The sequence below is a fragment of the Oncorhynchus kisutch genome, linkage group LG1, assembly GCF_002021735.2.
Source record: "Oncorhynchus kisutch isolate 150728-3 linkage group LG1, Okis_V2, whole genome shotgun sequence".
Lineage (NCBI taxonomy): Eukaryota > Metazoa > Chordata > Actinopteri > Salmoniformes > Salmonidae > Oncorhynchus > Oncorhynchus kisutch.
Genome location: NC_034174.2, coordinates 33,227,000 through 33,253,430, shown reverse-complemented (window position 1 = coordinate 33,253,430; position 26,431 = coordinate 33,227,000). Strand labels below are relative to the sequence as shown.

Below are 26,431 nucleotides of genomic sequence, written 5' to 3'. Positions count from 1 at the left end.
ACACAAGAAGAGTTTACTTAACATTAGAACACACACACACACACACAAGAAGAGTTTACTTAACATTAGAACACACACACACACACACAAGAAGAGTTTACTTAACATTAGAACACACACACACACACACACACACACACAAGAAGAGTTTACTTAACATTAGAACACACACACACACACACAAGAAGAGTTTACTTAACATTAGAACACACACACACACACACAAGAAGAGTTTACTTAACATTAGAACACACACACACACACACACACACACACACAAGAAGAGTTTACTTAACATTAGAACACACACACACACACACAAGAAGAGTTTACTTAACATTAGAACACACACACACACACATTACACACGCAGGAAGAGTTTACTTAACATTAGAACACACACACATTACACACGCAGGAAGAGTTTACTTAACATTAGAACACACACACACACACACACACAAGAAGAGTTTACTTAACATTAGAACACACACACACAAGAAGAGTTTACTTAACATTAGAACACACACACATTACACACGCAGGAAGAGTTTACTTAACATTAGAACACACACACACACACACAAGAAGAGTTTACTTAACATTAGAACACACACACACACACACACACAAGAAGAGTTTACTTAACATTAGAACACACACACATTACACACGCAGGAAGAGTTTACTTAACATTAGAACACACACACATTACACACGCAGGAAGAGTTTACTTAACATTAGAACACACACACACACACACAAGAAGAGTTTACTTAACATTAGAACACACACACACACACACACACAAGAAGAGTTTACTTAACATTAGAACACACACACATTACACACGCAGGAAGAGTTTACTTAACATTAGAACACACACACACACACACAAGAAGAGTTTACTTAACATTAGAACACACACACACACACACAAGAAGAGTTTACTTAACATTAGAACACACACACACACACACACACAAGAAGAGTTTACTTAACATTAGAACACACACACACATTACACACACAAGAAGAGTTTACTTAACATTAGAACACACACACACATTACACACACAAGAAGAGTTTACTTAACATTAGAACACACACACACATTACACACACAAGAAGAGTTTACTTAACATTAGAACACACACACATTACACACACAAGAAGAGTTTACTTAACATTAGAACACACACACATTACACACACAAGAAGAGTTTACTTAACATTAGAACACACACACATTACACACACAAGAAGAGTTTACTTAACATTAGAACACACACACACATTACACACACAAGAAGAGTTTACTTAACATTAGAACACACACATTACACACACAAGAAGAGTTTACTTAACATTAGAACACACACACACATTACACACACAAGAAGAGTTTACTTAACATTAGAACACACACACATTACACACACAAGAAGAGTTTACTTAACATTAGAACACACACACACATTACACACACAAGAAGAGTTTACTTAACATTAGAACACACACACACACATTACACACACAAGAAGAGTTTACTTAACATTAGAACACACACACACATTACACACACAAGAAGAGTTTACTTAACATTAGAACACACACACATTACACACACACAGGAAGAGTTTACTTAACATTACATCACACACACAGGAAGAGTTTACTTAACATTAGAACACACACACACACACACATTACACACACAGGAAGAGTTTACTTAACATTAGAACACACACACATTACACACACAAGAAGATTTTACTTAACATTAGAACACACACACACATTACACACACAAGAAGAGTTTACTTAACATTAGAACACACACACACACATTACACACACAAGAAGAGTTTACTTAACATTAGAACACACACACACACATTACACACACAGGAAGAGTTTACTTAACATTAGAACACACACATTACACACACAGGAAGAGTTTACTTAACATTAGAACACACACACACACACATTACACACGCAGGAAGAGTTTACTTAACATTAGAACACACACACACACACATTACACACACAGGAAGAGTTTACTTAACATTAGAACACACACACACACACATTACACACACAAGAATAGTTTACTTAACATTAGAACACACACACACATTACACATACAAGAAGAGTTTACTTAACATTAGAACACACACACACACACATTACACACACAAGAAGAGTTTACTTAACATTAGAACACACACACACACATTACACACACAAGAAGAGTTTACTTAACATTAGAACACACACACACATTACACACACAAGAAGAGTTTACTTAACATTAGAACACACACACACATTACACACACAAGAAGAGTTTACTTAACATTAGAACACACACACACACATTACACACACAAGAAGAGTTTACTTAACATTAGAACACACACACATTACACACACAGGAAGAGTTTACTTAACATTAGAACACACACACATTACACACACACAGGAAGAGTTTACTTAACATTAGAACACACACACATTACACACGCAGGAAGAGTTTACTTAACATTAGAACACACACACACACATTACACACACAAGAAGAGTTTACTTAACATTAGAACACACACACACATTACACACACAAGAAGAGTTTACTTAACATTAGAACACACACACACGTATTTGGAAAGTGCTTGACAGTGGTGGAAAAAGTACTCAATTGTCATACTTTAGTAAAAGGAAAGATACCTTAATAGAAAATGACTCAAGTAAAAGTAAATGACACCCAGTAAAACCCTACTTGAGTAAAATTCTAAAAGTATTCGGTTTTAAATATACTTAAGTATCAAAAGGAAATGTAATAGTAAAAGTACAAATAACTTCAAATTCAAACCAGACAGCACCATTTTCTTGTTTTTCAAAATCACGGATAGCCAGCGGCACACTCCAACACTCAGACATAAATTACGAACGAAGCATGTGTTTAGTAAGTCCGCCAGATCAGAGCCAGTAGGGATGACCAGGGATGTTCTCTTGATAAGTGTGTGAATTGCACCATTTTCCTGTCCTGCTAAGCATTCAAAATGAAATGAATACTTTTGGGTGTCAGGGAAAATGTATGGAGTAAAAAGTACATCATTTTCTTTAGGAATGTAGTTAAGTAAACGTTGTAAAAAATATACAGTGGGGCAAAAAAGTATTTAGTCAGCCACCAATTGTGCAAGTTCTCTCACTTAAAAAGATGATAGAGGCCTGTAATTTTCATCATAGGTACACGTGAACTATGACAGACAAAATTCGAAGAAAAAAATCCAGAAAATCACATTGTAGGATTTTTAATGAATTTATTTGCAAATTATGGTGGAAAATAAGTATTTGGTCACCTACAAACAAGCAAGATTTCTGGCTCTCACAGACCTGTAACTTCTTCTTTAAGAGGCTCCTCTGTCCTCCACTCGTTACCTGTATTAATGGCACCTGTTTGAACTTGTTATCAGTATAAAAGACACCTGTCCACAACCTCAAACAGTCACACTCCAAACTCCACTATGGCCAAGATCAAAGAGCTGTCAAAGGACACCAGAAACAAAATTGTAGACCTGCACCAGGCTGGGAAGACTGAATCTGTAATAGGTAAGCAGCTTGATTTGAAGAAATCAACTGTGGGAGCAATTATTAGGAAATGGAAGACATACAAAACCAGTGATAATCTCCCTCGATCTGGGACTCCACGCAAGATCTCACCCCATGGGGTCAAAATTATCACAAGAACGGTGAGCAAAAATCCCAGAACCACACGGGGGGACCTAGTGAATGACCTGCAGGGAGCTGGGAACAAAGTAACAAAGCCTACCATCAGTAACACACTACGACGCCAGGGACTCAAATCCTGCAGTGCCAGATGTGTCCCCCTGCTTAAGCCAGTACATGTCCAGGCCCGTCTGAAGTTTGCTAGAGAGCATTCGGATGATCCAGAAGAAGATTGGGAGAATGTCATATGGTTAGATGAAACCAAAATATAACTTTTTGGTAAAAACTCAACTCGTCGTGTTTGGAGGACAAAGAATGCTGAGTTGCATCCAAAGAACACCATACCCACTGTGAAGCATGGGGGTGGAAACATCATGCTTTGGGGCTGTTTTTATGCAAAGGGACCAGGACGACTGATCCGTGTAAAGGAAAGAATGAATGGGGCCATGTATCGTGAGATTTTGAGTGAAAACCTCCATCCATCAGCAAGGGCATTGAAGATGAAACGTGGCTGGGTCTTTCAGCATGACAATGATCCCAAACACACCGCCCGGGCAACGAAGGAGTAGCTTCGTAAGAATCATTTCAAGGTCCTGGAGTGGCCTAGTCAGTCTCCAGATCTCAACCCCATAGAAAATCTTTGGAGGGAGTTGAAAGTCCGTGTTGCCCAGCAACAGCCCCAAAACATCACTGCTCTAGAGGAGATCTGCATGGAGGAATGGGACAAAATACCAGCAACAGTGAAAACGTTTGACCTCTTGTCATTGCCAACAAAGGGTATATAACAAAGTATTGAGATAAACTTTTGTTATTGACCAAATACATATTTTCCACCATAATTTGCAAATAAATAAATTAAATATCCTACAATGTGATTTTTTTTCTCATTTTGTCTGTCATTGTTGAAGTGTACCTATGATGAGAAATTTGCCCCACTGTAAATACTAAAGTAAAGTACAGATACACCATCAAAGTATTTTTACTGAAGTACTTTACACCACTGTTGACAACACTTTCACTGTGCTCTCACCTCAGCGATCTCCTTGTACTTTCCGTCCATGGATGTACGCAGGTTGATGGGGAAGTGTTTGAGTGTGTGACTGATGGGTGTCCCAGGGAGGGAGCGCTGAGGATTCAGGGGCTTGGCCTGCCCTGCTACACCACGCAGATCTAGATGGAGGGAGAGCGGTGGAGAGGAAGATAGAGAGAGGCAGTGTTAAACAACAAATAATAAACATTCCAAAAAAGACAACAAAAAAGAAAAAAACAAAGTTAAACAACAGGGAGGGAGAGGCAGACGGAGTGAGTTGTTATTGCATGGATTTGCAACATTTAAACACTGTCTGATATTTCACAGCCACAACTCTTGTGCCATCACCTCCAACATGGGACTACACTAGTATACTCCACTCCGGCCCTCTTCTCTCTCAACTACAGCCTTGTCTCTCAGCAGCAGTGTTGTGCTCTGTATACAGCACAGAGGAGCTTCCCTACAGTATGACAGCTTCAGTGGTGTGTTAGTCTCTCCACAGCACTGCTGGCCCTTTGAGCTGTGTCTCTGTTGGCTGCCCACTGCATTGTGTGTTAGGCAGCAGCAGGAGGAGTGGTGTCTGTGTGTGTGGCAGTAGTCTCTGTGGTATATAGCCCACCCTAAGGGTCATTCAGATGGATGCTCAATAACAAGATAAATGTTGTCAGATGCCAGAAACCCGTTGCCATGGAGACCTGGTCTGGAGAGAGGGGAGGAGAGGTTGAGGGGAGGAGCACAATAACAGAACCTTCCCCTGAGACGGACGCTGCTGGGTGAGAGAGTACACACTACACTGGCAGGCAGAGAACAAAGACCCCACTGTGTATGTCCCATTGAAAACTGAGAGAGAGAGAGATGGGGGATTAGTAACCAAAAGATGAGCGATGAGCTCAAGAGCCACGTGATAGTTTGCTAAACTGTGTGTGTGTGTTTTCAGAGAATGCTGCTTTGGCATGATGATCCCATAAGGCCTTTATACTGGAGGGGACTCCTGAGATGCAGAGGATTACATTTTAAGACAGACAAGCCCTGTAAATGAGTGTGTCCCACAGCATGCTCTGCTACGCCTAATCACCCCATGAAAGATGCCAGAGCAACTGGACTCATCACAAACACAGACATACAGACTCTGGCCTCCATTACAGTGACTGTCCATTCATGTCAGTATCATCACCACCACACTACAGTCATATGTGCTCTGTAATACAGAGTATTATTGAATAAAGCTAAACACAAACAGTACCATTCCTCCATGTATCATATTAATACAACGGGCTCATTCAGTAGTGCTAAGCATGGCCACTATGTCATCATCAGCACAGTCAGATTCACCCTATGCACATTACATTTATTCAATGATAATAAACTATATTCTATCAAAATACTAGTATCATCATGATGTTCTCTCCAATGGATTTCCCACAGTGAAGCATAGCTGTGGCCTACTGACGCTACGAGTGTGATTCAGAAGATAGGGAGTGAGATTTTTAATTCGAGAAGAATGGATGAACTTTTTCAATGCTAGTTAGGCATACTATAGTTATCACATTTCACATTGGATTTATTAAATACAAAAAGGTAAGACGTGTTTTTAATTCTGGTGCCGTTCTGCACACACAAGCTTGTCAGCTAGCTAGCTTCCCTGGTCCAACGTTAAGCCAACTCTGACGTTCAAAGACATTCAAAGTTTATCCATAGAAGCCTCTCCTCCGTAGGTATAATTCTATGGGACTATTTCAGATAATACATGTCATCACATGCATCTCATCACAGAACTAGGCCTACTGGGAGACTAAAGCAAAGGAACCCACTGACATCTACAGGAACTGAAAGCCTTCAACTATGCTGCTAGACTTCTGGGGTAAAGCAACATGTCTAAGTAGGCAGATTTAGACAGGACTGCAGTGGTTGATGGTACTACCACCTCAGCACACTTGATTGTACTACGTCCCCTAAACGGGATTTGGTATTATATTTGTAATTTATGGGACTTTATTTATTATATTTTATATCAGAGGGGAAACGCAACACTTCACAACACCACAGGCAGACAGGCCCATTGTAAGTGTTTACTGCAGGCTCTCTCATACGAACAACACTAGGTCGGCAGTGCATTCGGAACTCCACAAATTTTTTGTTAACAAACTAGTTTTGGAACGTCGGTTAGGACATCTACTTTGCATGACAAGTAACTTTTTCCAACAATTGTTTACAGACAGATTATTTCACTTATAATTCACTGTATCACAATTCCAGTGAGTCAGAAGTTTACATACACTATGTTGACTGTGCCTTTAACCAGCTTGGAAAATTCCAGAAAATCATGACATGGCTTTAGAAGCTTCTGATAGGCTAATTGACATCATTTGAGTCAATTGGAGGTGTACCTGTGGATGTATTTCAAGGTCTACCTTCAAACTCAGTGCCTCTTTGCTTGACTTCATGAGAAAATCCAAATAAATCAGCCAAGACCTCAGAAAAAAATCTCAACTTATTTTCGCTTCGTCATTTTGGGGTATTGCGTGTAGATTGGGATTTTTATTTTATTTTATCCATTTTAGAATAAGGCTGTTGTCACGACTGCCGCCGAAAGTGGCTCCCCTGCCTGTTCGGGCGGCGCTCGGCGGTCGTCGTCGCCGGTCTACTAGCCGCCACCGATCCCTTTTCCCTTGTCTGTTGGTTAAGTCTTATTAGTTGCACCTGTTTCTTTTGTGTTTATTGATTTCTGGTCTATTTAAGCCTGTTAGGCCCGCTTAGGTTTGTGGGTGATTATTTTGTGTTCGCTGTCGGTTGTGGATGTATTTTTTCTCCGGATCGTTTTGCCCTGTGTGTTTGGGCTGGTCAGTGTTTCTGCGCCCTGTGTTTGGCGTGACCCTTTTTTATGCCGGAGAAATAAATAATCTATTATTGAACCCTCTGCTCTCTGCGCCTGACTCCTACCTTCCACTCTTAGTAACTCGTGATAGCTATAATGTAACAAAATGTGGAAAAAGTAAAGGGGTCTGAATACATTCCGAATGCACTGTACATCACTGGGGTGGTGGGCTACTACAAAGTAATGGTGTAATAAAACTAGTGCAGACTGCAGACACAGTGGCCCAGAGGATAGGAGTTGTGTGTTCTAAATCAGGGTCACCCATATTACAACACTATACAGCAGCTTAAAGCCTAGTTAGTGGTTGTTCTGGATAAGAACAGAGAGGGGCTAGTTTTAAAGGAGCTATAGTGATCTCAGAAAGCAGAAAAATAGACTACTGTGCTTCATGCAAACTACGATATAGTCCTAGTAAAAAGTATGATGCACAGAATAAACAGTGATATGACTGTAAATTCAGATACCCTCATCTAATTCATTCACAACGCAAGAGGATTGTATTTTATTAGGATCTCTTTTAGTCCTCAGTTGGACTAATCTTCCAAATGTCCTTAAACATTAAAATCCAATTTATAATACAAATCACATATAACACTGTTACACACAACAGGCATAATACACTGACATATTGACCAGATAAATACTTTAACAATCTGAAATGATATTTTGCTTCCTTCGTCTGCCATAGTCCTGCACAACTTCCAATTTTTTATATTTAAAAGGTTCTAAAGTATTGATTGAATGTATATATTGAAAGGTTTCTGGTTTGCTCAGAAAAATGATTATATTTCTTTATTGCTCCGAATCAAAATGTTATTTTGCCTATTTCTCTTTTCTGCTGGGATAACACAGATGGTGAACAATCTATTCCTACTATTGACTGGATGTCTGTCTCTTACCAACTGAATACTGATGTGAATGGAGTTAAGCCGTTTTAAATGGTGTACATTATGAAATAAAATAAGCATATTTTTTCAATTGTCTTGTTGAATGATGACCAACTAAGAGCAGTGTGCATGACTACAACATAATAATCACATCACCTTAAAACAATCATTGCTGCTTTGTTCTGTGCAATCTGCAGCCTCCTAATTTCCCTTGCTGATGCATGTCCCCAGACCACAGAACAGTATTTCCCCTGACTCTCAATTAATGCTTTCCCAGTAAATATTTAGCTATCCTTCTGATCATGCATGCATTTTATTTTTTTACATTTATTTTTTACATAGATGAGTTATTTGAAATGACCATGATAAGCAATTGTCTAGGTGTAACCCCAAGTAGTTTGGTTTCTGCCACTTCCTCAATTTGTACCCCCCCCCCATACTTAATTGCATCCCCATGCTGTGTTTGCCTTTTCCTGGTGGAACAGACCAACATAACCTTGATTTTCTTGGCGTTCAAAACAAGTTTGTTCCTGAAAACCCACTCCCTGATATTTCCCAGATCTACTTGTAGAGTTTGCTGTAACTGTTGATATTCCACAGTTTAAAGCATGAGTGAAAGAAAACGACCAATTGATATACAGTTGAAGTCGGAAGTTTTTCACAATTCCTGACATTTAATCTGAGTAAATATTCCCTGTCTTAGGTCAGTTTTGGCCCATCACCACTTTATTTTAAAAATGTGAAATGTCAGAATAATAGTAGAGAGAAAGATTTATTTAAGATTTAATTTCTTTCATCACATTCCCAGTGGGTCAGAAGTTTACATACACTCAATTAGTATTTGGCAGCATTGCCTTTAAATTGTTTAACTTGGGTCAAACATTTTGAGTAGCCTTCCACAAGCTTCCCACAATAAGTTGGGTGAATTTTGGCCCATTCCTCCTGAAAGAGCTGGTGTAACTGAGTCAGGTTTGTAAGCCTCTTTGCTCGCACACACTTTTCAGTTCTGCCCACAAATGTTCTATATGATTGAGGTCAGGGCTGTGTGATGGCCACTTCAATACCTTGACTTTGTTGTCCTTAAGCCATTTTGCCACAACTTTGGAAGTATGTTTGGGGTCATTGTCCATTTGGAAGGCCCATTTGTGACCAAGCTTTAACTTTCTGACTCATGACTTAAGATGTTGCTTCAACATATCCACATAATTTTCCTCCCTCATGACGCCATCTATTTTATGAAGTGCACCAGTCCATCCTGCAGCAAAGCACCCCCACAACATGATGCCACCCCCGTACTTCACAGTTGGGATGGTGTTCTTCGGATTGCAAGCCTCCCCCTTTTTCCTCCAAACATAACAATGGTCATTATGGCCAAACAGTTATATTTCTGTTTCATCAGACCAGAGGACATTTTTCAAAAAAATATGATCTTTGTCCCCATTGTGCAGTTGCAAACAGTAGTCTTGCTTTTTTATGGCACTTTTGGAGCAGTGGCTTCTTCCTTGCTGAGCGGCCTTTCAGGTTATGTCGATATAGGACTCGTTTTACTGTGGATATAGATACCTTTGTACCTGTTTCCTCCAGCATCTTCAACGTCCTTTGCTGTTGATCTAGGATTGATTTGCACTTTTCGCACCAAAGCACTTTCATCTCATTCATTTCCAGTTCTCTGCTGCCCATGACTGGAACGAATTGCAAAAATCTCTGAAGCTGGAGACTCACATCTCCCTCACTAGCTTTAAGCACCAGCTGTCAGAGCAGCTTACAGATCACTGCACCTGTACATAGCCCATCTATCTACCTACCTCATCCCCATACTGGTATTTATTTATTTTGCTCCTTTGCACCCCATTATCTCTACCTGCACATTCATCTTCTGCCAATCTACCATTCCAGTGTTTAATTGCTATATTGTAATTACTTCGCCACCATGGCCTATTTATTTCCTTAACTTACCTCATTTGCACTCACTGTATATAGACATTTTATTTTATTTTGTTCTACTGTATTATTGACTGTATGTTTTGTTTATTCCATGTGTAACTCCGGGTTGTTGTATGTGTCAAATTGCTACGCTTTATCTTGGCCAGGTCGCAGTTGCAAATGAGAACTTGTTCTCAACTAGCCTACCTGGTTAAATAAAGAAAAAAAAATCTCTAGGAGACAGAACGCGTCTCCTTCCTGAGCAGCATGACGGCTGCGAGGTCCCATGGTGTTTATACTTGCGTACCATTGTTTGTACAGATAAACGTGGTACCTTCAGGCGTTTGGAAATTGCTCCCAAGGATGAACCAGACTTGTGGAGGTCTACAATTTTCCGAGGTCTTGGCTGATTTATTTAGATTTTCCCATAATGTGAAGCAAAGAGGCACTGAGTTTGAAGGTAGGTCTTGAAATAAATCCACAGGTACACCTCCAATTGACTCAAATGATATCAATTAGCCTATCGGAAGCTTCTAAAGCCATGACATTTCCTGGAATATTCCAAGCTGTTTAAAAGGCACAGTCAACTTAGTGTATGTCAACTTCTGACCCACTGGAATTGTGATACAACGAATTATAAGTGAAATAATCTGTCTGTAAACAATTGTTTGAAAAAATACTTGTGTCATGCACAAAGCAGATCTCCTAACAGACTTGCCAAAACTATAGTTTGTTACCAAGAAATTTGTAGAGAGGTTGAAAAACAAGTTTTAATGACTCCAACCTAAGTGTATGTAAACTTCCGACTTCAACTGTAGGTGGACTTTTTCCAGTCAGTTAGATATTAAATGTTACCTTAAATCCATAATGCAATAATTTTGTCAAAATAATTTAATGATGCACTAAATCAAATACTGCACTGAAATCTAAAAATAGTGCACCCACAAACCTGCCATTATCCAGAGCATTAAGCCATTGGTCAGTCATGTCAACCAATGCAGTGTTAGTGGACTGTTTTTTGTGATAAGCATGCTGATTGGCTGTGATCAGATCATTATTGTCCATATACTCTCATATTTGTCTACTCACAATATCCTCCAATATCTTACTGTGAAGGGAGTAGACTGATTGGTTGACTATTGGCAGGAGTAATGGGTTATTTTCTGTCAGCATGCTTCCATACATTTGGAAATTTCCCCTTTTCCAGTGACCAATTAAATATGTATTTCAGAGGAGCTGCAATCTGGGGAGCAGCATAGTGAAGTAAAAAATTGTCCATTAGCTCATAACATTTAGATTTGCCATTGGGTAATGATTTCAATAGGTTTAACACCTCTACTGACACCAGTTTATTTTGCTCATAATATAATCAATCCATTGGACAATTAGCTTGTTTGGAAGAATGGGTGTTTACATTATCTCTCAGTAAAATACTTTTCTTCGTAAAAAAAAAGGCAATATCAGCTGGTTTTGTTATTGTTCTCCCATCAACCTCCACACTAGATGGGCATGATGAGATAGATGTACCAAGATAGATGTACACTATTCCATAAATGTTTTGAATCATTGTTACAATCAATAAAAGCATTTTTGTAAAATAATGTTTTTCTTACGATTTGATTTAACTGCATAATTACATAGTGTTCTATAATTCTGTTAATCAATTTCTAGTTCATATTTGGCTGCTAAGACTTTTGCCATATTTCTTTGAGAAAATGCCTCACCCAGTTCATCATCAATCCATGGTGATGTACAAGCCCCAACTGTACTCTTTCTTGCTGGGGCATGATGGTCCATTACCCCAGTGAGCAAATCAATAAAACATTCTGTAGCGTGATTTAAATCATCCTCTAGATAAATCAGCTCCCAGGGTACAACAGCCAAATAATTTTGAAACTGCTTATGATTAAATGTTTTAAAATGTCTCTTGACCACAATCCTTGGGGGTTTCTTTGTAACCTTAGTGTTCATGGTTATGGTCACAATACTATGGTCTGTCCAGCCCACTAGCATTGATCTGGCTTTTAAGCATTACAATGGTATATTACAGGAGATGAGATCAATGCACGTACAGTGCCTTGCAAAAGTATTCATCTCCCTTGGCGTTTTTCCTATTTTGTTGCATTACAACCTGCCATTTAAATAGATTTTTATTTGGATTTCATGTAATGGACAAACACTAAAAAGTCAAAATTGGTGAAGTGGAAATTACTTGTTTCAAAAAATTATACTAAATAAAAAACGGAAAAGTGGTGTGTGCAAATCTATTCACCCCTCCTGCTATGAAGCCCCTAAATAAGATCTGGTGCAACCAATTACCTTCAGAAGTCACATAATTAGTTAAATAAATCCAGCTGTGTGCAATCTAAGTGTCACATGATCTGTCACATGATCTCAGTATGTATATACATATATATATATATACACACACACACACACACCTCTTCTGAAAGGCCCTAGAGTCTGCAACACCACTAAGCAAGGGGCACCACCAAGCAAGTGGCACTATAAAGGCCAAGGAGCTCTCCAAACAGGTTATAAAAAAATATCTGAAACTTTGAACGTCCCACGGAGCACCACTAAATCCTTATTAAAAAATGGAAAGAATATGGCACCACAGCAAACCTGCCAAGAGAGGGCCGACCACCAAAACTCATGGACCAGGCAAAGAGGGCATTAATCAGAGAGGCAACAAAGAGACCAAAGATAACACTGAAGGAGCTGCAAAGCTCCACCGCGGCTATTGGAGTATCTGTCCATAGGACCACTTGAAGACGTACACTCCACAGAGCTGGGCTTTACAGAAGAGTGTCCAGAAAAAAATAAGAAAACATGTTTGGTGTTCACCAAAAGGCATACGAGAGACTCCCCAAACATATGGAAGAAGGTACTCTGGTCAGATGAGACTAAAATTTAGCTTTTTGGCCATCAAGGAAAACGCTATGTCTGGCGCAAACCCAACACCTCTCATCACCCCAAGAACACCATCCCCACAGTGAAGCATGGTGGTGGCAGCATCATCCTGTGGAGATGTTTTTCCATCGGCAGGGACTGGGACACTGGTCAGAATTGAAGGGATGAATGATTGCACGAAATACAGGGAAATTCTTCAGGTAAACCTGTTTCAGTCTTCCAGAGATTTGAGACTGGGACTGAGAGACTTGAGACTGTTCAGCAGGACAATGACCCTAAGCATACTGCTAAAGCAAAACTCGAGTGGTTTAAGGGGAAACATTTAAATGTCTTTGAATGACCTAGTCAAAGCCCAGACCTCAATCCAATTGAGAATCTGTGGTATGACTTAAAGATTGCTGTACACCAGCAGAACCCATCCAACTTAAAGGAGCTGGAGAGGTTTTGCCTTGAAGAATGGGCAAAGATCCCAGTGGCTAGATGTGCCAAGCTTATAGAGACATACCCAAAGAGAAAAAGTTTTCAGTTTTTTTTTGTCTTATTTCGAGTTTGTTTCACAATAAAAACAATATTTTTCATCTTCAAAGTGGTAGGCATGCTGTGTAGATCAAATGATACAACCCCCCCAAAAATGTATTTTAATTCCAGGTTGTAAGGTAACAAAATAGGAAAAATGTCAAGCGGGGTGAATACTTTCGCAAACCACTGTATCCGAACGGTGACCGAACTTAGTTGATGATCTACTAGTGTCCTTAACCATTTGTTTCAAACCACAGCTCTCGGCATATCTCATTAATTTAGTTCTACTTGAATTATTATGATCCTTCCAATTTATATTAAAATCACCCAAGATAAATAGATCTCTTGTTACTATCTGTGGCCTGGTCAAACCCTGTGCATAATTCACCCAGATAGGACACCTTAGAACTAGGAGGTATATACACATATCCTACCAATATGGGTGCCTGGAGAGGCAGATGTACTTGAGCCCATAGTGCCTCTACTTGACATACAGTTGAAGTCAGACATTTAAATACACTTAAGTTGGAGTCAGTAAAACTCATTTTTCAACCACTCCACACATTTCTTGTTAACAAACTATAGCTTTGGCAAGTCGGTAACGACATTTACTTTGTGCATGTCATTTTTACAACAATTGTTTATAGACAGATTATTTCACTTATAATTCACTGTATCACAATACCAGCGGGTCAGAAGTTTACATACACTAAGTTGACTGTGCCTTTAATCTGCTTGGAAAATTCCAGAAAATTATGTCATGGCATTAGAAGCTTCCGATAGGCTAATTGACATAATTTGAGTCAATTGGAGGTTTACCTGTGGATGTATTTCAAGGTGTACCTTGAAATACACATTTCCAAATGCCTGAAGGTACCATGCTCATCTGTACAAACAATACAGACCTAACAAGCAAATATACACACCATGGGACCACGCAGCCGTCATACCGCTCAGGAAGGAGACACATTCTGTCTCCTAGAGATGAACGCACTTCGGTGGGAAAAGTGCAAATCAATCCCAGAACAACAGCAAAGGACCTTGTGAAGATGCTGGAATAAACCAGTACAAAGGTATCTATATCCACAGTAAAACGAGTCCTATATCGACATAACCTGAAGGCTACTCAGCAAGGAAGAAGCCTCTGCTCCAAACCACCATAAAAAAGCCAGAATACTGTTTGCAACTGCACATGGGGACAAAGATCATACTTTTTGGAGAAATGTCCTCTGGTCTGATGAAACAGAAATCTAACTGTTTGGCCATAATGACCATTGTTATGTTTGGAGTAAAAAGGGGGAGGCTTGCAAGCCAAAGAACACCATCCCAACCGTGAAGCACATGGTGGCAGCATTTTGTTGTGGTGGTGCTTTGCTGCAGGAGGGTCTGGTGCACTACATAAAATAGATGTCATCGTGAGGGAGGAAAATTATGTGGATATACAGTGGGGCAAAAAGGTATTTAGTCAGCCACCAATTGTGCAAGTTCTCCCACTTAAAAGGATGAGAGAGGCCTGTAATTTTCATCATAGGTACACTTCAACTATGACAGACAAAATTAGAAAAAAATCCAGAAAATCACATTCTAGGATTTTTTATGAATTTATTTGCAAATTATGGTGGAAAATAAGTATTTGGTCACCTACAAACAAGCAAGATTTCTGGCTCTCACAGACCTGTAACATCTTCTTTAAGAGGCTCCTCTGTCCTCCACTCGTTACCTGTATTAATGGCACCTGTTTGAACTTGTTATCAGTATAAAAGACCTGTCCACAACCTCAAACTGTCACACTCCAAACTCCACTATGGCCAAGACCAAAGAGCTGTCAAAGGACACCAGAAACAAAATTGTAGACCTGCACCAGGCTGGGAAGACTGAATCTGCAATAGGTAAGCAGCTTGGTTTGAAGAAATCAACTGTGGGAGCAATTATTACGAAATGGAAGACATACAAGACCACTGATAATCTCCCTCGATCTGGTGCTCCACGCAAGATCTCACCCCGTGGGGTCAAAATGATCACAAGAACGGTGAGCAAAAATCCCAGAACCACACGGGGGGACCTAGTGAATGACCTGCAGAGAGCTGGGACCAAAGTAACAAAGCCTACCATCAGTAACACACTACGCCGCCAGGGACTCAAATCCTGCAGTGCCAAACGTATCCCCCTGCTTAAGCCAGTACGTGTCCAGGCCCATCTGAAGTTTGCTTGAGAGCATTTGGATGATCCAGAAGAAGATTGGGAGAATGTCATATGGTTAGATGAAACCAAAATATAACTTTTTGGTAAAAACTCAACTCGTCGTGTTTGGAGGACAAAGAATGCTGAGTTGCATCCAAAGAACACCATACCTACTGTGAAGCATGGCGTTGAAACATCATAAATCGGTCGACGTCTAGTTGAGTCTCTGACATAATCTTCCTGTCCGGGTTGGCGCCCCGCTCGGGGTCGTGCCGTGGGGGAAATCTTTGTCTCAGGGTAGTAAGTTGGTGGTTGAAGATATCCCTCTAGTGGTGTGGGGGCTGTGCTTTGGCAAAGTGGGTGGGGTTATATCCTGCCTGGTTGGACCTGTTCAGGGAAATAGTCGGACAGGGCCACAGTGTCCCAAGACCCCTCCTGTCTCAGCCTCCAGTAATTATGCTGCAATAGTTTAATGTGTCGGGAGGCTAGGGTCAGTTTGTTATATCTGGAGTATTTCTCCTGTCTTATCCGGTGTCCTGGGTGAATTTAAGTATGCTCTATCTAATTCTCTCTCTCGCTTCTCTCGGTGGACCTGAGCCCTAGGACCATGCGTCAGGACTACCTGGCCTGATGACTCCTTGCGGTCTCCAGTCCACCTGGTCGTGCTGCTGCTCCAGATTCAACTGTTCTGCTTGCGGCTATGGAACCCTGACCTGTTCACCGGATGTGCTACCTTGTCCCAGACCTGCAGTTTTCGACTCTCTCTCTACCGCACCTGCTGTCTCTAACTCTGAATGCTATGAAAAGCCAACTGACTCCTGAGGTTGCAACTTCTACAACCACTGTGATTATTATTATTTGACCCTGCTGGTCATCTATGAATGTTTGAACATCTTGGCCATTTAATGTCATAATCTCCACCCAGCACAGCCAGAAGAGGACTGGCCACCCCTCAGAGCTTGGATCCTCTCTAGGTTTCTTCCAAGGTTCCTGCCTTTCTAGGGAGTTTTTCCTAGCCACCATGCTTCTACATCTGCATTGCTTGCGGTTTGGGGTTTTAGGCTGGCTTTCTGTATAGCACTTCGTGACATCGGCTGATGTAAAAAGGGCTTTATAAATAAATTTGATTGATGTCAATGAAGCGCCGTGAAACAGTGTTGTTTGATGGAGGCATTGTCTGTATAGTTTTTTGGGCTTTTTCCCCCAGCATTGCGCCAGCCATATCTGCGGCAGCAGGAAGAATGAAGTCCTCCACAATAGTATGGGGCTTGCCTGTCCTAGCCACTCAGTAGCTCACCATATAAGACTCTTCTAGCCCCTTCGTATTAATGGCATCTGTTGCTTTTAAACGTGTCTTACTACTCGTAAGTCGTCTTAATTCTCGCTCAAAAAACTCCTGTGGCTTATTTTTCAAATTGGCATGTTTTAGTTTCTAAATGTACTGTATGTGCAAGAGTGAAGGTTTCATCAAGTTGTGAGATAGTACTTTTGCACATGTAACACACTGTGGCTGAGGAAAGGCACAACTCCCAATATAAGTGAACCCCAAATCAATGTAGTTCTCATCATATTTGCGCCTCTTTGATGGTCCAAAGTCCCTGTCTGTTGTTCGGTGCTTTCACGGGTAAGGGCAGTAGCTCATCGGCAGCACCAGATTCACAACTGTCAGTGTCCATGCTAGCTGGGCTAACAATAAATGTATAATTACTGATGCTAGCATTGGATGTGCTCGTGGAAGCAGAACAACTTGTGTCGTCGACAGGTGCAGATATAGTACTGCTGGAAGTAGCAGTATTACCAGTAGAACTGGTAAGTGTTTCTATGGACGCGGGCCTTACTTTTTTTTACCATTTATCAATGAGCAGCAGCTACGTTTGGCTACATACGGATCGTTGGTGGAATTCCCGCGAGAGAGTAACGGTTAATGTGATTGGATGTTAATTATTTGACCAGGCTGTATTTGACATTGCGCTATTATTTCGCTGCCACATTGAAAGTCACTGAGCTCAAACCTCCAATGTTTGTCTATGGATATTGCTGTTTGCTCAGTTTTATACACTTGTCAGCAACTGGTGTGGCTGAAATAGCCAAATCCACTAATTTGAAAGAGAGTCCACATACTTTTGTATATATAGTGCATATTATCTCAGCTGGAAAACAAAACATGGCAATCTGATTCGCACCAAAGTCACCAGAATTCCTCAAGCTTTCCTGCTACAGTATGGACTATTTTCTACAGCGTTAGGAAAGACCCTGAAGGCTGTTCAGGTAAAAAGGACCAGTGATGAATGCTTGAGTTAGCCACCATTGGCCCTCTCACGTTTCTGCACATGCCACCAACATGTCCTCTCTTTACGTATTTTTTCTTCATTGGATAGGATAGAGAGAGGTATAGAGACGAAAAGTAGAAAAGTGTGCTGAAAGACCAATGGGCTGGATTCAAACCAGTGCAAGGTAGACAATCATAACTAGGAGGATTGTGGTAAACAAACATCAACTGTTTTGTCATTTACATTTCTTGCTATTCAAGTTTAGGGCTACATCGCTAGCCATAGGCTGTGACATCACACACACTGAGTTTGAACTGTTTTAAATTGTGCTGAATTGTCACGCCCTGACCTTAGAGATCCTTATTTATTCTCTATGTTTGGTTAGGTCAGGATGTTACTCGGGTGGGAAATTCTGTGTTTTCTATTTCTTTGTTGTTTTTTTCGACTGTGGTTCCCAATCAGAGGCAGCTGTCTATCGTTGTCTCTGATTGGGGATCATATATAAGTTGTGATTTTCCATTTTGGTTTTGTGGGGTGTTATTTTCTGTTTAGTGTCTGTGCCTGAAGGAACTGTTCGCTTTCGTTTTTGGATTTGTTATTTTTGTTTAAGTGTTTCTTGAAAATAAATATAATGAACACTTTCCACGCTGCGCTTTGGTCCACTCTTCCTTCCACCAACGACGAGCGTTACATGAATGGAGGACTTTTGAAAGGTCATTGCAACTTTACTCACGTCACGAATATCAGCTGTCATCACACACAGGCAAAATTCTCTCTTAGGAGATCTACCCCCTCACCAAAACACATACAGCCCTGTGGAGTCACCCCAGTCGAGAGACTGAGACCGGCAATACTAGCGACAGACCGGCCGGGCAGTTTCCTGCTCTATCAACTGATGGTGCCTCCATGTGTGTTGTGTTTTCAATGTGTATGTGTGTATATCCCGCTCCTGTCTCAGAAGTAGTGGAGCAAGGTACAATATAGAAACTGACTCCACCACACAACTAGTACACTAACAACATGGCCATGTTATCCACTAAGGATAAGATAGCTGGCTACATCATCACTCTGAGGGAACATGAACACAAGACTGGTTGCGGTTACAGTACCTCACGGTCGTGGTGGAGGTGCGTGAGCTCCTGTGGGATGCTGGGACATGCCACCAGGCCCGGGACAGGACGGCTGCTGCTCCCTCCCCCGCCGACACAGAAGACGTGGAGAGAGAGTGATGACAGAGAGCGACAGAGTGCCCTCACCCTCACATATGCTGCAGCAGCGGGATTCACTGTGTCTTCTCTCGCTCTCTGATCCTCTTATCACGGTCTCTTTTTCCCACTCGGTCACGTTTTGCACTGAGTATGTTTTTCCTCTGCTTCCCCCCCTCTCTGTCTCTGTGTCTGTGCTGCTTCCTGGATTAGGCCAGTTTTCTGTACACGAACAGCACAAGCTTCAGGCTCCAGGATTTAAATACCTCCGACACTGGTCTGGATCGTACCACGTGGCGTAAAGGGGTGGGAGACGGGCTGCACCACTTCATTGTGCTGTAAAATGGAGAAGGATGGGTTTCTCTCACCACTCCTTCTCTCCTCCTCTTCAGTTTATCTCCCTCCCCATACTCATCACGGCATTACCGCATGCTGTGTGTTCATATGTAGCCTAAATTATATGAACGTAGTTTGTTTCTTTGTGTTCTTTACATTCATGAGTATTTGGTTTAGTCTGCATGAATAGAAAGTAGCCTATAGTGCCAGAATGTGTACATAGCTTATATTTAAGATTCTGCAAATGTGAACAGTGAACACCTTTTAGAATTTCTATATACAGTACCAGTCAAAAGTTTGGACACACCTACTAATTCAAGGGTTTTCTTTCTTTTTTTACTATTTTCTACATTGCAGAATAATAATAAAGATATCTACACTATGAAATAGCACACATGGAATAATGTGGTAACCAAAAAAGTGTTAACCAAATCAAAATATGTTTTATATTTGAGATTCGTCAAAGTAGCTACCCTTTGCCTTGATGACAGCTTTTTTTCCTTCTGAATGCATTTGAGCCAATTAGATGTGCTGTGACAAGGTAGAGGCAGTATACAGAAGATAGCCCTCTTTGGTAAAAGTCCATATTATGGCAAGAACAGCTGAAATAAGCAGAGAAAAGACAGACCATCATTACTTTAAGACATGAAGGTCAATCAATATGGAATATTTGAAGAACTTTGAAAGTTTCTTCAAGTGCAGTCGCAAAAACCATCAAGCGCTATGATGAAACTGGCTCTCACAATGACCACCACAAGAAAGGAAGACCCAGAGTTACCTCTGCTGCAGAGGATAAGTTCATTAGAGTTAAATGCACCTCAGATTGCAGCCCAAATAAATGCTTCAATAAATGAGTTCAAGTAACAGACACATCTCAACATCAACTATTCAGAGGAGACTGCGTGAATCAGGACTTCATGGTCGAATTGCTGAAAAGAAACCACTACTAAAGGACACCAATAAGATGAAGAGCCTTGCTCGGGCCATGAAACACGAACAATGGACATTAGACCGGTGGAAATCTATCCTTTGGTCTGATGAGTCCAAATGTCTGAGTCCGCCGTGTCTTTCTGAGACGCAGAGTAAGTGAACAAATTATCTCTGCATATGTGGTTCCCACCGTGAAGCATGGAGGAGGTATGATGGTGACACTGTCAATGATGTATTTAGAATTCAAGGCACACTTAACCAGCATGGCTACCAAAGCATTCTGCAGCGATACGCCATCCCACCTGGTTTGTGTTTAGTGGGACTATCATTTATTTAAATCAGGATAATGATCCAAAACACAACTCCAGGGTGTGTAAGGGCTATTTGACCAAGGAGAGTGATGCATCAGATGACCTGGCCTCTACAATCACCTGACCTCAACCCAAATGAGATGGTTTGGGATGAGTTGGACCGCAGAGTGAAGGAAAAGCAGCCAACAACTGCTCAGCATAAGTGGGAACTCAAAAGGCAAACGGTGGCTACTTAGAAGAATCTAAAATCTAATATTGAGTTGTTTAACATATTTTTGGTTACTACATGATTCCATATGTGTTATTTCGTAGTTTTGATGTCGTCACTATTATTCTACAATGTCAAAAATAGTACAAATAAAGAAAAACCCTTGAATGAGTAGGTGTGTCCAAAACTTTGACTGGTACTGTAGCTTACTCTACACAGTGGTCTACAGTATATATGATGGGATAGGATTGAGTACACCAGTATGTAACCTGTCATCCATGACAGCAGACAGCCCTCTGCTCTAATGCAGCCTGTAAGGAGCCAGGCAGGCCAGCAGGCAGGGGGAAGTGGGTATTTCTTCCTTCCTCACATGACTGCTGTTAAAGGGAAGCCTGTTTCAGGCTGGGTCATCCCTCCCTAGAACACTGCTGGAACTCTGTAGGAGTCTTTCTATTCTCACTCCTTTATTATCTGACCTGTCTTTAGGCAAGGCTAAGAGTATAAGCATGTAGTGAATCTTGTTATAATGAGAAGCTAAGGACTAAGTGACGGGAGTGAAAATGACAACAGAGGGAAATTCCACTCATAGCAGAGAAGGAAGACACAAGGTCACACACACACCAGGGATTCTATTTAACGGCTTTTGGCCGATTAAAAAATGAAAAGCCGATAAATAAAACTGTAGCAGGCCAAAATCTGATCGCAAAAGAATGCTTTTTATTCATTGATGGAAATACCAGTCGATGTAAATATATCTGACCGTCATGCTAATTGGTCCATAGGTTAATTGGCTGAATTTAGTGAAATTAAAATGGCCTGTGTGTATTTCCATTAGTCATCATGTATCTTATTTATCCAACACAACTATCACACGCGCACAGCATACATAGACAATTTTGATCAGGAGTTCTCCTGCAGCTCCTCAGCTGGTTGCTGCTGGAGTAAAACATGCTTTTATAAGCCCATTCATAAGAATTCTAAATGCAATCGCATGTTAACTATTTTGGTGCACGATTGAAAAGAGCTGCTATTTTTTTTTCTCAACTGGTAATTGAAGCTCACTTCCTATTCCCTATTCAAGTGCAGGCAACAGGCTATCAGTGTGTCACCCACCACTTTACAATGTGAGCATGAGGCAGTATCCATTCTGAAAACATCCATTTTGAAACCGATAATAGTTGCATCTTTAGATTCCCTTCTTTCTAAGTTTCTACCAGAGATTTTCATCTCTGCCACATATGGAACACTATCAGGTGCGCTGTTTTGAATGGTGTTTTCCCAGGTATTGCATTTTGGCAAATGTTTGAAAATGAAGTTTTATTGGCTGCTTCATTACATGAGTTACATGTTCTGTTAAGATGCATTATCACAATCTAAATGTGATTCCTGTCATTCTGAGCACCGTGGGTGGGCCCCCTAATGCACGTGTGTCAAGCTCATTCCAAAGAGGGCCGAGTGTCTTCAGGTTTTTGCTCCTCCCTTGTACTTGATTGATGAATTAAGGTCACTAATTAGTAAGGAACTCCCCCACACCTGGTTGTCTAGGGCTTAATTGAATAGAAAACCTGCAGACACTATGCCCTCCAGGGAATGAGTTTGACCCCCCTGCCCTACACACACACAATCCCCACAGATAAGCATATAGACCTAAGCAGAGAGACACAGGCACAGACCAGACAAACAACACGTCTAGACAAGGGTCTGGGGTTCCGGACAGTTCCTGTTTTTTGTGCAAAACCTGCAAGTATAAATACATATAATTGCACAAAAGTTGAGCTAACCTACAATAACTGGCTTGAGTCATGTTCTGTCCTGCCAGAACCCAAACTCTTACTGTTTCCTCCAGGTCTATGTCACACTGACACACACTGAAGCACTGAATCATGTCGTCGTAAAACGACATCCCTAAAAGGAAGTGATGGGCCTTTCCAAGTGAAATCATAGCATTACAAGGTACTGTTTTTTCAGTTCTTATGTGGGTAACACAGGTAGGGTGACCCTAATCTGGCTTGTGTTATGTAATGCAATATAAATCTGATTACTGGGAGATTGGTTTCACACAGGTTGCTAAGTCAACCGATTACTCAATTTTATTAAATTACTCTTGATACAAGAGAAAAACATTGTCTGAGAAACCCATTTTATGAGCTATGACACACTACGAGATAGAACATTGAGGGCTTGATGATTGTCATCTGTGTGAAGATCTGACAAAGTTGACAATAGTAGAAATAGTCCTTTTCTAAACTAAAACAGGATTCTTCACCCAACCCCTTCACAACCCTCCACTGAAATCCCTACTCCAGAATGCACCAGATGTTAACTGAAAAAGAAAGCTGACCTAGATATGCCTTTCCTCAAACTTTCAGACACACACACACACACACACACACACACACACACACACACACACACACACACACACACACACACACACACACACACACACACACACACACACACACACACAGTACTGGTCTTCCAAACTTTCCCATGACGTACATCCTCGGCACGTGACATTGGGAGCCCACAGGATACGGGGACACAATACGCCCCTCTCGCTGTGTGGTTAGAGGGTGTAGCTTGTGATGCAATAGAGCTGGGCCAACAAAACCACATCTCTATAAATCCTTGTTAATTATTGGTGCAGAAAATGCGCCATAGCAGAAGGAAACACAGTATTTACGCAAAAAGAGAGTAAGCACTAGCAAGCAAAGCATCCCATCTCATCCCACTGAAAATAAACATGCTCAAAGAAAGTAGCTTCATGATGGTTGAGTGATAGGGCAGGCCTTTAGTGGCTGGATTTCATGAAGATAGTATACACAGGGCATGTTAGTTGTTAGTTTTACTGTCACTGTTGACAATAGGCCTACATAATGTCACATTACTGAGAGTAATAACTCAAAAGAGAGAGGCAGAGACAAGGAACAGAGTACAAAGAGAGAAAAAGCAAAAATAACAGTGAGGAGGATAGCAAAGGCAATATCATTAAGAAAAATGGAAAGAGAGTGAGTGAAATGAAAGAAAGGAAGAGTGAGACACAGAGGAGAAAACCTCCTGCTCTGGGGCTTGTTCACTTATTGATGAGCCAATCAGTATGGACAGGGGGGATGGGGGCTTGCGCAACAAAGGAATGACGGAGGGCTTGCCTGACAGAAACTCTTCACTTCTGTTCCACACATGAAATATTGAAATGACTCCTTGCCAAGGTGTGCCTGTCAAGATCCTTCAGCTTTTTCGAAGACAGGATTTCAAAACATTTAATAGTAGCATCCAACTGTGGGCTCCCGAGTGGCAGGAGTGGTCTATGACACTGCATCTCAGTGCATCATAAAATATATAAAACTGTATAGGCTACTATGGACTTATGTTACTCCCAATGCTTCTATGATCAAACCTGAAATTAAAGCAAGTCGTGAGTAGGGCTGTGGCGATCATGACATTTTGACAGCCAGTTATTGTCATGCAAAAGATTGTCAGTCTCACAATAATTGACTGCAATTTACATAAACACGTTTAGCATCTCCAGGCCTCCACATATACAAGCCGCTGATGCGCGCCTTTGAAACATCTACATTTTTAAAAAGTCTAAATTAATTGAATATACAACATCACAATAAATCCATTATTTATTTTAGGTCAGGTCTAGATGGCAGCTGGGTATGTGCAAAGTGTTGGACTGATCCAATGAACCATTGCATTTATGTTCAACATTTTGTATCAAGACTACCCAAATGTGCCTAATTGGTTTATTAATAACTTGTCAAGTTCATAACTGTGCATTCCCCTCAAACAATAGCATTGTATTATTTTACTGTAATAGCTACTGTAAATTGGGCAGAGCAGTTAGATTAACAAGAATTTAAGCTTTCTGCCAATATCAGATATGTCTATGTCCTAGGAAATGTTCTGTTACTTACAACCTCATGCTAATCGCATTAGCCTATGTTAGCTCAACCGTCCCGTAGGGGACCAACCAATCCTGTAGAGTTAACTGCCTTGTTCAGGGGCAGAACAACAGATTTTTTTTGCCTTGTCAGCTCGGGGATTACGATCCAGCAACCCTTCAGTTACTGGCAAAACGCTCTAACCACTAGGCTACCTGCCACACCACATGCTGTTCATGTGATCATATTTGTGACTCGTTTCAGGAAACGAGGCATATGTCGTGCGTCACTACTTCACAGGAGAGGTATTTGTACATAAAAAATGTTTTGCATCAAAATTTGTTTTTTGGCAGAAATTACTTCTGGAACATGTCAACTTTCATGTGCCTTAGCATACACGTTTGTTATTGTCTGTAAATACAACACAAATTGTTAAATTACAAGCCTAGTTGGTTTAGCCTCAGAAAAAGACAGCAACGTTTCCACTAGACATGTTTGGCTGAAATAATAGATGGGCTGGACATGCCGAGAGAGGAGTTTGGATTGATCTGCCATATAGACGGCTTCTGACTATTTGAGCTGGTCAGTCTGTGTTGGTAATCAAGTCGAATGCAGTTTTTTTAATGTATCGTGTAGTGGAGCTGCATAAGTGTTACTCTCCACTTTCTGGAGGATAGAGTTTTGAAATCAGTGGAATTAGAGTATGATAGCTAAAGAGATGGAGAAAACATCTGTCTCTGGATTACATCTTTAAACTAAGGACAACCGTGGCATGGCATCTGTAACAGGGAGATGCGTCCATCAAGCATGATGACGTATAAACATAAGATAGTCTAGCTAGCTACATTTTCAGATATTACACATTTCTAATTTTGAAAGAAAGTGGTTTCATTTCAAGCTAAAGTGTATCGTTAGCTAGCTAGCTAACATTAGCTGGCTGGCTCCCTGGATAACGTTACGTGTATGATGTTATTATTCGTATCCCAGTGCCGTTTGCATTGCTAGTTAGAGCCTAATGTTAGCTAGCTAACATGGAATATGGTTGGTTAGCTCCCAGCAGATTCATGCAGGGTAGTAACGACATGATTTGGTACTATGTTCATTGTTGTTTAACTAGCTAACGTTAGCTGGCTGGCTCTTTAACTAACGTTACCTGACGTGGGTGACCTTACACGTTGTTTACCTAGCTAGGTTAATTGTTTATCTATCTAGCTAGC

General features: G+C 40.8%; 1 protein-coding gene across 3 annotated transcripts in view; it reads right to left on the bottom strand.

Moving 5' to 3' along the window:
- The window catches only part of LOC109895894 (AMP deaminase 2), a 67,875-nt gene that overhangs the window by 24,225 nt on the left and 17,219 nt on the right, over positions 1-26,431 (bottom strand). For 2 of the 3 annotated variants that reach the window (XM_020489973.2, XM_020489982.2), the window contains exon 2: positions 4,767-4,906. In XM_020489973.2, coding sequence (XP_020345562.1) covers positions 4,767-4,906 — 140 coding nt within the window. Of the gene's footprint in view, positions 1-4,766; positions 4,907-19,443; positions 19,797-26,431 lie in introns of those variants that run through there. The other variant, XM_020489990.2, reaches the window with a different exon arrangement.